This window comes from Heterodontus francisci, chromosome 37 (genome assembly GCF_036365525.1).
Source record: "Heterodontus francisci isolate sHetFra1 chromosome 37, sHetFra1.hap1, whole genome shotgun sequence".
NCBI classification, from domain to species: domain Eukaryota; kingdom Metazoa; phylum Chordata; class Chondrichthyes; order Heterodontiformes; family Heterodontidae; genus Heterodontus; species Heterodontus francisci.
The window spans coordinates 22,562,584-22,578,117 of record NC_090407.1 but is presented as its reverse complement, the minus strand read 5'-3'; the positions used below and the strand labels follow the sequence as shown (position 1 = coordinate 22,578,117).

The 15,534-nt window shown below is 42.0% G+C and overlaps 1 protein-coding gene across 5 annotated transcripts in view; it reads right to left on the bottom strand.

Moving 5' to 3' along the window:
• Positions 1-15,534, bottom strand: part of ubr4 (ubiquitin protein ligase E3 component n-recognin 4) — a 187,034-nt gene that overhangs the window by 57,125 nt on the left and 114,375 nt on the right. For 4 of the 5 annotated variants that reach the window (XM_068017283.1, XM_068017287.1, XM_068017286.1 and 1 more), the window contains 20 exons: positions 14,368-14,505; positions 13,638-13,806; positions 13,372-13,468; positions 12,471-12,578; positions 11,376-11,489; positions 10,981-11,190; positions 10,515-10,664; positions 10,177-10,404; positions 9,748-9,826; positions 8,840-9,076; positions 6,990-7,155; positions 5,709-5,853; positions 5,486-5,571; positions 5,244-5,331; positions 4,567-4,760; positions 3,469-3,708; positions 2,621-2,759; positions 2,271-2,396; positions 1,020-1,148; positions 443-786 (listed from right to left, as the gene is read on the bottom strand). In XM_068017283.1, coding sequence (XP_067873384.1) covers positions 443-786; positions 1,020-1,148; positions 2,271-2,396; positions 2,621-2,759; positions 3,469-3,708; positions 4,567-4,760; positions 5,244-5,331; positions 5,486-5,571; positions 5,709-5,853; positions 6,990-7,155; positions 8,840-9,076; positions 9,748-9,826; positions 10,177-10,404; positions 10,515-10,664; positions 10,981-11,190; positions 11,376-11,489; positions 12,471-12,578; positions 13,372-13,468; positions 13,638-13,806; positions 14,368-14,505 — 3,187 coding nt within the window. The remainder of the gene's footprint in view (positions 1-442; positions 787-1,019; positions 1,149-2,270; positions 2,397-2,620; positions 2,760-3,468; positions 3,709-4,566; positions 4,761-5,243; positions 5,332-5,485; positions 5,572-5,708; positions 5,854-6,989; positions 7,156-8,839; positions 9,077-9,747; positions 9,827-10,176; positions 10,405-10,514; positions 10,665-10,980; positions 11,191-11,375; positions 11,490-12,470; positions 12,579-13,371; positions 13,469-13,637; positions 13,807-14,367; positions 14,506-15,534) is intronic. The other variant, XM_068017284.1, reaches the window with a different exon arrangement.

Here is a 15,534-nt window from a genome sequence, read left to right as displayed (position 1 = left end):
ACATTCCCTAAAACTATTTTGATTTCTGGCATTCTGTGAAGAACAGCTGAGGAGAGGAATCAATAAAAAAAAGGTTGACACTGCGATGTCTTAACTATCAGCATGACTCTTCCATAACTCCAGGCTTCTGACCTGACACCAACCTGTGCTATGGCTGCTAGGAACTGGGCTCAGACGCCCTACAAGCAAACCCAGCTGAAAGACAGTAAGAGAAACAGAAGCAGAGAAGGAGAGGGGCAAAAAAAATGAGAGCCAGTGTACATTTGGTCTGTTTGAGTGGGGCACTAAACTCTGTCTGCGTTCTGAAACGAAGGTTCCAGGAATTAAGGTTAAATATTCGAACTGATACTACCCCACCCTCATGGAAAAAAATAGACTATCGATATCATGTATCGATTGCAAAAATGCTGCATCTGACAAGGAGCTCACCCTCCCTACATACCTAGTTAACAAGCACATCAGTTGCCTGACTTCCTCTCTCATTGAGGCAGTGCCACGCCGCAGGTTATAATCAAACAGCTCACGAATAAGTCCCTGAGAAACCAGAATCTGTCGGATAGTGCTGTTGGTAGCGAGGGCACGAAGCAGTGTTATACAGTGCTCAGTAACTGCGGAGGCACAGCCATAACATTTTGTTGAAGAGGTATGCCCACAGCCGAGGACAGACAGTGCTCGATATTGACTGGCTGTGAATGTGGGCTGAGCTGACGATCGTGACGACTTTGTTGCAGCTTCTCGCTGATGAAGATCATATTCCAGGAGTTCTTTCCGTGAAGCCAGGACTTTCTGCGAAACAAGTAAAACGTTCAAACTGTTAGATTAGAGTCATACAAGCAGATTAACCTGTCGAAATGACGATGTTCAAAAACTGCACATTTTTATACCCAGGCATTCAATTACCACAATAATAAAAAAGTTTAATGTTATTGCTTTCTTCCTTACTGCTCACTGCTTTGAATTATATTCTCATTAAATCTAATGTTGTTGGACAAACTTGATATTTCTTTGGATTTTTCTACCTGAATGATTTTGGACAACTCATCGAAGGATGTCTTACAATCTCCACAGTATTCCTGAGCCAGTTGCTGGATGTAGCGATTCACACTTGCTGCTGTTGAGCTGATTCCGACAACACCACTGGAATCATCCTGGGAAATAGGAAAGAACAAATGATTAAGACTAATTTACCGATCATCAAAATGTAACCTGTTCCCACAGCTGTTAAAAAAAGCAGACAGGATGATTGGCTTTACAAATAGAGCATAAAGCACAAAAATGAAGGAAGTTATGCTGAATCTTTAGGAGTCACAGGTTTGGCTCCAGTGGAGTACTGTGGCCAATTCCAGGCAGCACACTTTTGGAAGGATGTCAAGGCTTTGGAAAGGGTGCAGTGGAGATGTAATAGAATGGTACCCGGGTGAGGGAGACTGGAGAAGTTGGAATTGTTTTCCTTAGAGCAAAGAAGGTTAAAAGGAAATGTAACAATATGCATTGGATTTTGACAGAGTAGTTGGGGAGAAATTGCTTCAACTGGCAAGATGGTTGGTAACCAGAGGACACAGATTTAGGACAAGAGATGAAAAATCCTGAGAGTAAATAAGGAGAATTTTCTGTTATGCAGTGAATTGGTGTGATCTGGATGCACTACCTGAAAGGGTGTTGGAAGCAAATTCAATAGTAACTTTCAAAGGGGAATTGAATATATACTTAAAAAGGAATAATTTTCAGGGTATGGGGAAAAAACAGGGGATTCAGACTAGTTAGACGGATAGCTCTTTTTAGCAAATGGTCTCCTCCTGTGCTGGATGATTCGGTGAACGAGCAGCACAGACTGACAAATATAATTCTGCAAAGTCTGAATCAAGCAGGTGATAAAAAGGAAATGTCAATTCATTCAAAATCTTAGCTGCCAAATGCAGAGAACTGAACGGGACAGAGAAAGTTCCACTACTTAATTAGAGAAGAGACATGGTACCTTCAAGTCATTCCAGGAATAGTTTGTTTCACTTTCTAATTCTAGCGAAATATATCTTGCACTTTGAACTCCCTCCCTCCCTGAATCCCCTTAGTCCCTCTGCTTCTCTGCATCTTTAAAAGTTTTCTCCAATCCCACCTATTCAACCCAATTTTTAGTCACCACTCTCCTCTGTTCAGTGTCTTTTCCTCTTATTGCTATGATGTGCCTGGTGTGACTCTGTACAGTACTGAAGGGGCGATAAATGGGCAGGTTGTTGTGAACATCTCGCAGCCAGCAAAGCACATGCCTTTACCTGCGGTTTCTCAGGAGCTGCCTCACTGACTTTCACCAACAAAGTTTCAAGCTGTGGCCTGTGTCCCATCAGCTGATGATAAACACGGTCAGCTTTATCCAACAAAGTGTTAATGTTTGTCACTGCCTGCAGGACAAAAAACAAAATAAAACAATGGTAGAAAAATTAATGCATGTTGATTTAAACAGCAAAAAGACAAAATATATTGAACAGGCTGTAGTCCCATGATTTCTCAGCCAGACATCCCCAAAATTCAGTACAACAAAGCGAGGGTGGGGGGAGGGGGGGGGGGTGGGCAGGTAATGGGGAAGACAGAAACCATGTTACAGCATTTCCCCAGGTGACCTCACCTTCTTTCTGTCCTCTTCATTTTCAATTGGATCCACTGCACAGCATGGTTTGGCATACAGCATGAAATCAAACCGCGCGTATTTGCAGAATCCACATGCATTACACAGAAATGGATCTTTCTCATCATAGTTGATAGATCTGTAAAGACAGCAGTTGAATTACTCTCAATGATCATAATTTGCTCCAGATGCTAGCCTAAGAAGCTGACAGACTCAACAGGAGATGACCGGGAATTACGCTCAGGTCAGTATCTAGTTTTTCAACAGACTACTGAATCAAATCAATGACTCAGCACAGAAGAGGAGTTGGGGTTTGCCAAATATGCAACCAAAAATTAACCACAGGCTCCTAAAATTATTCCCATCAGTAGACTGCACATCACACTGTGTTTAAGCGACCTGCCAATGCCATGCAAAGATGACAGCAGACCTCATTTGCATGATCTCCACTGACATATAACTCAAGTACCCTGACTATGCAGAGTACTGTTGGCCAGGTCAGCTGGGAGGCTGGTCTCGGAATTCATCAAATCAACAAGAAAATAGAAAGCTTTTAAAAACAATCTAATTTTGCCTATAATTCTTCGATGGTGAATATTCCAATTTATTCCAACTTTACTAACTACAGGGCGAAAGCATCAGGACTCAGAATGGCCACCATGGAAGCTTAGTTACATATCAGAGATCAGTAACTGACAGTCAGTAAAATACATAAAGACCGTCCAAAATTTATAAATACAGCAGCATTACCCGACAGGTTTCTCTAAACTCCAAAATGAAGCATGTTAGTTTTGTTACTGACTTATGCTCACTGTATCACAGAGTCAGTTGTCTACAATCTCACTCACCTGCATTTGTGACACTGGTACACATTCTCCCCGCAGTTACCACAGACGCCTGGATTGGCAGGAACAGACGCACTACAGCGTGGGCACTGCAGGGTCTCTGTTGATGCCTGGTAATTCTCATAAAAGTCTGCAAACTCAATCATGAGGTTGGATGCTACAATGGGGAGCGGGAGATCGATCTTCACTTCAGTCTGACCTGGCGTTAGTTGGACTTTTTTAGCTTTGTGCCATCGAGCAGGCCTAAGAAGAGAAGGCAGTGTATTTGGTGAGATGTAAATCACCACAGCACGAAGGTGGAATTCAGTCGGGTTACAAACTGCAAAATGTTGAAGAAAGTATGACTGACCTGATTGATAATTACATTTCTGATGTTAAACAGATTAAAATCCAGCAAAACCGTGCGAGTGGAAAGGAGAGGCAATGATTTTTGGCTGTGATTCCCATTCAAGAAAGAATTTGTGTTTATGTATGGCCTCTAATGACCTCAGGTCGCCCCAAAGCACTTCACAGCCAATTATGTACTTTTGAAGTGTAGTCACTGCTGAGAAAATGCTGCCTCCAATTTGTGCATTACAAGACCCACAAACAATGAAATTAATGACCAGGAATCTGTCTTAGTGATGTTGGCTGAGGGATGAACATTGGCCAGGACACCAGGAAAAATCCCCTGATCATCTTAAAATAGTGCAATGAAATAATTTACGTCCACCTGAGAGGACAGACAGTTTAACATCTCATCTGCAGGATGGCACCTCCAATAGTGCAGCACTCCCTCAGTGCTGCATTGACGAATGTCAGCCTAGATTATGCGCTCAAGTCTCTGGAGTGGGACTTGAACCAGGACCTCCTGCCTCATGGATGAGTACTAACACTAAATCAAGGTTGACATTCACATAAAAAGCTTATTCCTAAGTTTACAAAGGGTAGCAGGAGGATATTTACACAGCACGTGCACACAGTAATTCACTCAGAAGCAATTTATAAACAGCACAGACTGCTTAGTTACCTGGAACTTGCACTTGTATTTGGAAAAAGACAAGACCAAACATTCATCCATCATCATTTACAAGTACATAAAAGTCACAGTCAGATACTTACTTGTTTTTCAGTTCTACAATGGCCTGCACAGTCCTGTTGTTGTAGTACAAGTTGATGGTGCGAACCATCTTGGTACGTTTTAAATCACCAATCTTCACAGTCACTTTGCTGATGGTGTGACTGCCGATCAGTTTCACCACTTGCTGCGTGGTTGTGTAGCGCGTGTCTACCTTGATTGATGAAAGTTTAATATTCTGAAGAGAAGAGATAAAGTTTTTGGTAGTTTTACGTGGAAAACCAATGTACCAAGGTAATTCAGAGACTCGCATTTCAGTGAGAGATTTATTCATTCGTTGGGAATTGTTCCAACTATTGATCTCTATGATGCAAAAATTAATCTGAAAAGCCCCTTTACCCAAAAGGGACATCAATTAACCTTCAAGGGGGATGGGGGAGGGGTGTTCTATGAGACTATATGGTTGACAAGCTGGTTTGGTTGTGACAGACCATATCAACAGAAAGCTGTACAATCTGTTTCTCTCAAAACCACCTGCTATGGATAACTGAACCGATGATTTACCAATAATTTTCATGACGGAAACTACTGACACTAACAACATAGACAACCACAAGCCTTTACACCCTCAAGGAACAACTTTCCAGAGGAAAAGAACCTTAATGGTGGACCTTATGGCAATGCTAGATGTATACTGAGCTAGGTGTACTTCAATACTTACAGTGAAAGGCACCTCAGGGTTATTACAGACAAGACAGGGATCACTCTCCAAGTAATAGCCATCAAACTCAACTAGACCAGATAGCATACTGGAACAAAACAAAAGCAGAAAAAATAGGAACATTATTAATTCTGTAAGTAGCCTAACAGCACACTGCAGCATGTCTTTCAACAGTTCCAGTTCCATATATAATGTGCTCACTTATGACAAAGAACAGACATTTAAACAAGTATATTACTCACTTATAAATGTTGGAGTTGGGGTGGTTGGTGAGAATATGGTTCTGAGTACGAAGAATCTCTACTGCCTTGTGTGAATATTCTTTCAGCTAGAACGGGAATGAAAATGAGTTATATTCAGCACCCATAAAGTAGGAACATGCAGAGCTGTCAATTCCCTACAACAGGGATCTGTTCTTTTATTGTAACAGATATTGGCCACAGTCTATTGACATGCTTTTTGTACCTTTTTTTCAGTCTGCGGAGTCTTGAGTGAGAAGTATCCCAGCAGATCCACAAATTGTGCAGCCTTGCGTCCATAGGCTGGGAGCTCCGGCCAAATTGACCACATCAGATCCAGCAACAGCTCCTGCTGCGATTTGCCAGAGCTCCTAATCACATCAAAGCAAAAAAAAAAGTTACATTTCAATGAGTCGAAGCAATAAGTCAAAGAGGAATTACCACTGTGATGTCACTAAGTTCTCACAGCACTCTCAACTTTCACCCGCACCAGCACTCCCCACCACCTCTGTTCCCAACCTCCCATGTACCCACACCACCCCCACAAACTCCCAACTCCTCTTCATCTCCACCAACCAGTTTCCAATCTGACTCTTGTGATCCAGACGCCAATTCCCACCATTCCCATTGATTCTGACCCGACCCATGTCCCCAGTCCTGGACTTCATTACCTGAGGGGTCGCTGCAGCCCAATCCTGGAGTCCAAGGGCATCACCATTCAGGTCCAAGGGGGTCTAACTAGAGCTCTGTACAGCTGTAACATAACTTCCACACCTTTGTAATCCAGTCCCCTTAAGGTATAGCCCAGCATTCCATGAGCCTTTTAAATTACTTTTTCAACCTGCCCACTAACATTTAGTGATTTCTGGACTTGGACCCTAAAATTCTCTGGCCCTGCACAGTTCCTATCTTCTTGCCATTTAAAAAATACTCTGATCTATCTTTCTAGGGTCTAAAGAAGATGACTTCACATTGAACTCCATCTTCCAGTTTTGCCCACTCACTTAATATGCATTTGCAACTTTCTACTCCCATCTATGCCACTTAACATAGCGTGGTAAAACATAGCGTGGTAAACAAACTTCGATATATGGTCCCCTATTCCTTCATTTAAGTCATTAATAGATATAGTGAAAAGCTGAAGCCTGAGTACAGATCCCTGGGGTCACCAACAGTATCGTTATTTGTTGGTCTTTATGTCTACACAAGTTTATCTTATTGAAGCGTTCTGTGGAATGTTATGGAACTTTGGCAGCAAAATTCTGTGACAACTTTGTTACACTGAAGTTGAACCGTGTTTAGTTTGAGTATAAACCCCGAAACATTAACAACATTGGCCTCCTTTTGCTGTTGTTACTGAAGCTCCTACACAGTGCTGTTAGCTCAGCCATGTACTGCTTAAACTTTTTATATTGCATAGACATTACAACACAGAAACAAGCCATTTGGCCCAACCAATGCATATTGGTGTTTACCCTCCTGGAATTGTAACTGATCAGTGACTCACCTATAGATGTGTAGAGTAAGACAGTGAGCCTGCCAACGCACAGACGAGGAGTTTGACTCCAACAGGAAACAACGTAAAAACTGAATCAGAGTTTCTTTGTCAGCAAATTTATTCAGTTGATTGACCAAAGCTGTGCAGAGCTGATCTTCCTGACTGCTTGTGTTTTCTGTCAACAGCAAAGGAGAAAATGGCAAATTTATTAGCCAGCGTGAGAAAATTATAGCACACACAAGAGTGTGAGATTATCACAATGTCCACAACTTGAACTTGAGCTTTGTTGTCAGGTCGTTAGCCAGGACACATGAATTGCTCATCCCTGATTGGACTGAGGTAATGCATCTCCTTGCTTGTGGTGATGGGATTCCATTATGCTATTAGGTAAGGAATTCCAGGGTTTTGAACAAAGGACAATGAAGGAAATGACAGAAATCAGTCTTGTCTGAGACAATGCCCGAGTTATTGCTGATAGTCTGATTTTTTTTCTCCCTTGTGTATGATGGGACTATTTTTACAGCTATTTGGCTTGCCAGAGTACTTCAGAGAGTGACAAGCCAGGGAGGCTACTTCAGAGGGTGAAATGCTCCCAGTCAGGTTCAGCATGGGTTAGATACAGAGTAAAGCTCTCACAACACTGTCCCATGAAACACTCCCAGGGCAAGTACAGCACACACAAGTTAGATAAAGAGTAAAGCCCGGTCCTGCCAAGCACTCCCATATCAATCGCAGCATTGTCAAAAGAATGATTACAGGTCGACTCCAACAAAGTGCCTCAGCTCAAACCTTAGAAAGAGCCCAACTATTCCAGTGTGTATGTCTGCATTTCCCATACCAGTCATCCTGGTCTCTTACAGCAAGGCTGCCAATCATGGCAACCAGTGTTTTGCGGATATGTTATTGCTACACAACAGGCCAAGTGCACCAGACTAATTTCACGCAGCACCATCAGAAGAAAGCAGTCCAGCCTCCCAGCATTTTGAGTTTGGCTTTGACCCCAGATTCAGAAACTGAAAGGACAGGATACTGACGCACTGTACTGTCACAATTTTATTTGCCAGACTTGCTGGGAAAAAATGTAAACAGCTGTTTAGTATCCATTCCTTAAAAGGCTCACAAGAACACGTGAAATCAGAGACACTAAAGGAAAATCTAGAATTCATTGTATGGTAGTTGTTTGGATGGCATTATCCATCAGCATAATGAGGGAGAGAATCCTGTTTAAGGCTTAAGTCAGTCCACTATTATAAATCAATAGATATCAACTTTTTCATCTTTTTTCTCACTTTCTCTCTATGGTTGCTCATTTTCTAAATACTCGTTATCATTTGCTTTAATAGTAATTTTATACTTTTTAAAAATTTCACTATAAATGTCTTTGCATATGTAAACGATGGAAGCCAATCATATACCCAAGGACCTTCTGTATGGTGAGGTAGCCAGAGCCAAATGTCCTGTAGCCGGAGCCCAAAGCTCCGCTTCAAGGATGCTTGTAAGCGTGACATGAAGGCCCTAAAAGTCGACTATTGCACCTGGGAGTCACTAGCTGGTGAAAGAGGGAAATGGTGACATCCTGTGGACTGGTGTGCAATACCAACAGCTTAACGACAGGTGCCAATGCCAAAAACAACTCTGAGTGTCACTTGGCAGCTTCACGTGCAGCACTTGTGGCAGAACCTGCCTCTCAAGGATTGGCCTTCACAGCCATCAGCAAAGGTGCACCAAGAGGAGACACCCCACCTAAATGGATTGTTTTCTGCGTGTCCATCATCTTTCATAGATGGAAGGATGTCAACCATGTAAATGGATATAAAATTCTCCCGATAGTAGTTTATAGTAATGTTCTGATAGCGTACCATCCTTCTCCTTCTCTCGCTCCTCTTTCTTGCTTTTTTTGCTGGAGGATTTGGACTGAGACCCAGACTGTCCCGAGCTGGAGGAGGCTGCAGTTGTCCCAGTGCCCCCTGTGCTACTGGATGATGTTGTAGAGAGCACTTTACTGCCACAGAGTGCACAGGAAAGCAACTGGAGGAGAACCGGGGAGACTCCTTCATCCACAAGGAAACTAACCTGGAGTAAGAAATATAAAACAGCTGGAGGGAAGGAGAGGAAGGAGGAAAGAGAGAAAAACACAGATAAAACATTCAAATTATTTGATTTACTTAAAAGGGTAAACAGAAATCTTAAAGCTCATAAAAATGCTTCTTCAAATATTGCAGAAATGCTGCTTTCTAAAAAGCAGCCAATGTGCACTTAGTTGAGGAAATGCTGCACTTCAGCCAAGATTTACATTTTTTTTTATATGGTTGGTCTTTTGAATGTTGATTCTGTACATGAGCCTTTGTTGAAACAAAGCCTAGACATGGTTTTAGGAAAAAATTAGTCACTTGAAAAAAATATTGAAGGTCATGGGGAGTTGGATTAGACAAGATGGCTTACATAGGAAATAAGACTGACACCGACTTTGTACGCTGCTTATGTGCTGTACCATTCAATGATAACAAGGATGCAGTGGTCTGGAGTCTTAACATTAGCTTGAAGGAGTCAGACAGGAATGCAAAGTCTGGTTTTGTCTTTTCTTTTAAATTCTGGGGTACAGAAGAAAAATACTATTTTTTTTTCAAAAAGTTAGTCAATCTTGAAACTGTACCAGAACATGGAGGGGGGTGGGGGCGGGGTCTGTCTAGTACTAAGGTGCGAGGAACCATTTGTACACACACCAACATTGCAAACACCTACATAAGTTAACTAAGGTTATACTTACAATCATCCTTGAGGCAGAATTTCTGCCAGTTTACTGTCCGTTGGCTGGCAATCTCTGCGCAGGCCTTTAAGTGCTCCATCTAAGAAGAGGCAAAGGGGTCAAAGTAACAGATAATCACTGTGAACGGAATAGTGATAAGGCTGCACTTTTTGTTAACTAGCAAATTGGAAATTAGCATTGTTGAAAAATATAAAACTGACTGAAGGATGAAAATACAATGTATAACATAAAACTGTGCAGTTGCAATTAGCACCATTTTGGACACAAGGGCAATCTGAAAAATGCCCCATTTATATACCTCCCAGTCCACTGTTACAAATGTAATACAAACATTTTAACAAGAGTGTCAGATAGTTAAGATTTATTTTGAGACTTTAGTGCACTGCCGCTGGCCAGAATTCTGATCATCTGCAGTTACCCTCAACTCACCAAGCTAATGAGCGTGTCATACTGCAGAGCAGATCCTGAGGAAGCTGTGACCACACCACCACGCAAATGGATTCCCTGCTCCTCCAGCAGTTTTTTAATTCCTCGCACATGTGAGTCAAGTGTGTGCAGATCCCGCAGCTGACGGTACTTCTCCTTCGATCCACAAATGAACAGTAGGAGTTTGCGAACTTGACGACGAACAAAAGGAGTCTGCTGGATCATTAGATACTGGAACAAGAGCAAGTTTTCACTGTTAAAGGAACTCAGCAAATACACACAAACACACACACACAACTCCCCAGCTGATGTTGCTGTGGCTTTCTGAATCAGACACTCACTTCAGACAGGAAGTAGAACCAAGAATGGTCAAAGATAGGTGGTGGAATCCGAGAGTTTGTATCAGCGATCTTCTTTATTTGGTATGGTAATCTCAGCACCATTTCAGTCAAGAGCTGTGAATATGCCTCGAACACATCTGCAGCATGACCCTGAAAAACCAGCAGGCTTTTAGGAGGAATTAAAAAATTCTAAAAGCTTGTGCCGTGGAAGCAAACATGGGAAAAAATCACAAACACATCTGTCCACCACATAAACCAACCCTGTGCAAAATGTATATTTTTCCCTCCTATGTACACGTATTACAAATCATGCTTCCCCTTAAAATCCATACATACACATATTCTCCTGCTCTCCAAACATGCCCTGAATCCATAATAGTTTATTTCCTATCTTCAAAGCATAATCTCAGTCTTTTTACTGATACTCAACAGTATCTCAGCCTTCTGTTTAATTACAAAGCCTTACCTTCACATACTGTCGCAAAAAGAATGGGCTCATGTCTGGAGGTGAAGAAGAATTGTGTGGTTTCAGGAGCTGACTCGTTACCACAGCTTCTTCTTCACCCTGTTGTGTTTTCCAGTAATCCAGCAGTGATTTAAGAACATGGAGGCAATAGTCAATGGCTCCCGAACTTAACAATGCAGTGGCTGTGGCGTTGGAGATTAAAGAGGAAGCCTGCAAGGAATATAATAATTACTTTCTCAGGCTCCAGTAAAGTATATGCTCTTTTGTTCAACAAGATACACTGCATGAGGTTTTGAAAACTCCCCATGAGAAAAGCAAATGAAAACTATTTCAGTAATATAAATAGTGCGATGGTTTGCACACATTAATTCACATGGTACGTAGCAGCAACTTACCTCAGAGGCAGATTTTGAGCCTGATTTAGTTCGGGACATAAAAACACTGAGAAGCCTCATGATCACCAGGTGCACTTCATTCAGTGGGCTGCGATCGTTCTTCTTAGAAACATCCTGAGCAAAACAATCAACAACAATCAATTCAAGAAGAGATTCTGAGCATCATAACTTTGATCTCAAGATATGGAAGATGCTGGCAAGGTTACATTTACTGTCCACCTCTAGTTGCCTGAGGTGGCGGTGATGAGTCTTCTCTTAAATCTTTCTTTAACACCAAATTCTGTAGCACTTGTTTACAACTGGATGATTTGCTGGGCCACTTCAGAGGGCATTAAGAGTCAACCACATAATGTGGGACTGGAAACACGTGTAGGCCACGCCAGGGTGTCAGCCTCCATTCCCTGAAGGGCACTGAATTTACATGGGGAGTTTTTAGGACAGTCTGGCAGTTTTCATGGTTATTCTTCTGGTGCCAGTCCACAAATTAACAAATTTGTTGAATTCAATTTCACAGCTTGCCATAGTGGGATTGCAACACACGACCACTAAGATTGGTCGTAATCACAACCACTATAGGCTACCATACGAAGAAGGGAGTGGTCTGCACCCCCACCACACACATCCCCACTCCCCACCCCCTCCACTGACCGCCAGAAGCCCGAGTTGCTGTGTGTCAAGTACATGCTATGGGTAACAGCATTCAGTGTAATTCGTCTTCCACAGACCACAGCAGCCTTTTTGTTCAGCAAATATTTGATGGTTATGCATGCTTGCAGTTAAGCAAACTCATATGGATTATTACATTCAGCATACTAACATACAACAAACATCTGGTAATATTAGGCTTCACTGCACACTTAAAAAAAATCAATGGCATCAATCATTAGGATGAATGCCTCCGCCAACGCTGATCTGCAATCTGGATGTGGGGGAAGACAGAAAATTATTACTGAAGGTCAAGTGTCCAAATTACTCTTGAATGTCTCCTAGTGGCCACCATAACAACAACACTGGCACAAGCCTGGGAGCTGATAAAGAAAATGTACTTTGAAGTGGTGAAAAATGCCTGATGGTTTCTCAGCAGTCAATCAGTACCTTCTTGTCCATGCACAGTTCTGCAATGAGTTGGGACAGCAGGTTGTCCAAGGCTCCTTTATCTTTCTCATCTTCTCCATCCAGGTCAGCAGTCAGCATTAAGATTACCTGTTGGATAAAAGGAAATGTTCATAGCAAACATTAGTAATACACAAAGCTTGTGCACAAATTCAAGACATTTCCAAATTGATCAACAGCACAAAATCTGGTTCCCAATTCTTTGTAAGCCAAATTTCCTCCATGTTAGTTATTCTTTGACTTGACTCTTCATCGTTCTGTCCATGTATAAGTGTAAGTTAAGCTTTGATACTTCTGAAAGGAGCTAAGATGTCCAAGAGTGCTGAATACTCCAGCAAAATAAGCAAGCATTCCCTAAACTTTCTAAACTCTATTAAGGATCAAGTCCTGACCTTAGTTCTATTTTAAGTGTTCCCTTTTCTAGAGTTTTAGCTGAGTTATGTGAAGGTTGCAGGTTAGGTATGCTATTAAGGGGTTAAGGACCAAATGAAACAGATGAGGGGAACTGAACACAATCATTGGTCACCACAGGACAGGAAAGATTCAGTGGGTTTAAAGTTATGAAGGGTTCCATGGTCCTAAATGAAAATGACAAGGATATAAGCTTAAATTCCAGCTATGTTAGTGAATTCACATCCTTTAATTGGCTTGTTGACCAGAGGAAAAATGGAGCGAGCCCTGGACGTGAACCCCTTGCCATTTTCCCATTCCTGATCCCCAATGTCACTATAATTTCTCCAAATGACTACACAACATAATCATTTGTTATCTCCACTGGACTTAATGTGTCAATTTCTTGCCCTACCTATGACAAAACTAAATTTTGTACCACCCTAGAAATATAAAATAACTTAAAAAGGACACTGGAACAGGCTATTCTCACCTGCATGTAGGGGATGGCTCGAACTCCACCAACGTGACGAAGCTGTGGCAGATGCTGTAAAAGTCTCTCGAGCAGCATCAGACGTACCATGTGGAGTCTGTGTGAGGAGTAGAGGGATTACTCAACCACCAGCCCTTTATACAACTATTCAATGAACTGCTGGCTACAGTCAGAGGAAATCTAACATGTCAAACTGCTTCACTCTAATTTGATCTGAAGTTGAAAATCACTTTAAGACTTCCTTGGGATTAACATCTTTTTCTCACCTGTTGCTTGTATGAAGGTCACCTTCTGTTTCACCTTCTCCTTCTGACCCTTCACCTTCTTGTTGTCCAGTGGTGGTACTAATAGCTCCCGTGCTGGAGCTGACACTGCCTGGTCCTGTAGGATGTCCCTCAACCGTTGTATCTCCATAAGCACTGCTGCGCCCAGACACTAAGTGATAAAAAAAGATAAAACTGTGTCTAGCTATATTGTACATTCATATTTACATACACTCCACTACAAGGTTAAAACTATGGTTACCGTGCACATGCACTAATGGCTGCACAATCATACATTTTGTCTCAATAACTTCTTCCCAGAAAGTGAGTTAATCACAAATATGTTTACTTTATTTTTCAGGCCCTATTCCCATTTAACTTGGGTCGCGTGAACTGTTGTCTCAACAGTAGGGTCAGTCCCTGAAATAACACAACAGCAGAAGCTGCAAGAAAGCAGCTGAGGCCAAAATGGCTGGAGAGGGTGTAAAGCACTTGGATTGCAGTGGAGACCCGTCGTGGAAGAAAATATTCCAATCCTCAAAATATTCTTTTATCTACGGTAGCTAAAAAGTAGCTAAAGCACGGTCCGTAAAGAAAAAAGGGATTATATGGTTGACCACACAGGGATCAATTACAAAAATCTGAAGTTTTAAACTTGGCTTCAAGATAATGATTTTATATTCCGTCCTTTTATTTTTAAACATCTTACTGCATGTTCAGGCCAATCTCTTACCACTGTGCTCTCCAGCAACAGAGTCAACAGCACTGCCCCCGCTCTCCGACCCCACACTGCCACCGTGCTCCGCAGGTGATGTTCGCAGCGTTGATCCATCTGTTGCCGCTGTGCTCCCTTCATCATCAGAGGCTGGAGCTAAAAGCATAGCAATGGCTGTTACAGGTAAAAACACCACATTTACAAACCGTGAGCACAAGCACAAACGTTTGAGACAAACATAGCCGCAGACCATGGGTTTGGCACGGCCTTCAGCAGCTTTTCAATATTGCAACAATTGAGAAGCAGCACATTATAAGTAGAGAAATGTTCTAGCAGCTGATCACACTATACAAAAGTTTCTCACACAGACAGACAAAAAGCTTCAATGCTTTGTGGAGCAATGCCATATTAAACAGAAGCCTCCTGTCTGGTCAACATGTATGCCAATATTTAATGAGTACATGAAAAAGCAAAAGAAACTGGGGGAGAGAGGGTCTTGCTTGGTGACTAACGCTATTGTTCGACTATTCTGGGAAACTGGCAGTTCCTGTTGTCACACAGACTGCTCATTCAACATAACCAATGTAACCAAATGGTAGGACGGGGTATAAAGGAAGAAATAATGGGAGCTTGTCAAAAAGGTACCACGACAATCACGGGGGATTTTAATCTACATACAGACTGGAAAAATCAGATGGGCAAAAGTAGTCTAGATGAGGAATTCATAGAATGTTTCGGGTTGGTATCATAGAACAGCACGTTCTGGAGCCAACCAGAGAGCAGGCTATACTAGACCTGGTAATGTGCAACAACATTACATTAACTAGTGACCTCAGTGAAGGCACCCCTAGGCAGCAGCGATCATAATATGATTGAATTTTACATTCAGTTTGAGGGCGAGAGGGGTGGGTCTAAGACTAGTATTTTAAACTTAAATAAGGGCAATTATGAGGGCAAGAAAGCAGAGCTAGCTAAACTGAACTGGCAAATGAGATTAACGGATAGGTCAATAGAGATGCTATGGCAGACATTTAAGGGGATATTTCAGAATGCACAGAATAGATATATTCCAACGAGAAAGAAAAATTCCAAGGGGAGGATCCACCATCCGTGGTTAACCAAAACATTAAAGATAGCATCAAACTTAAAGAAAAAGCATATAATTGTGCAAAGATGGGTGGCAGG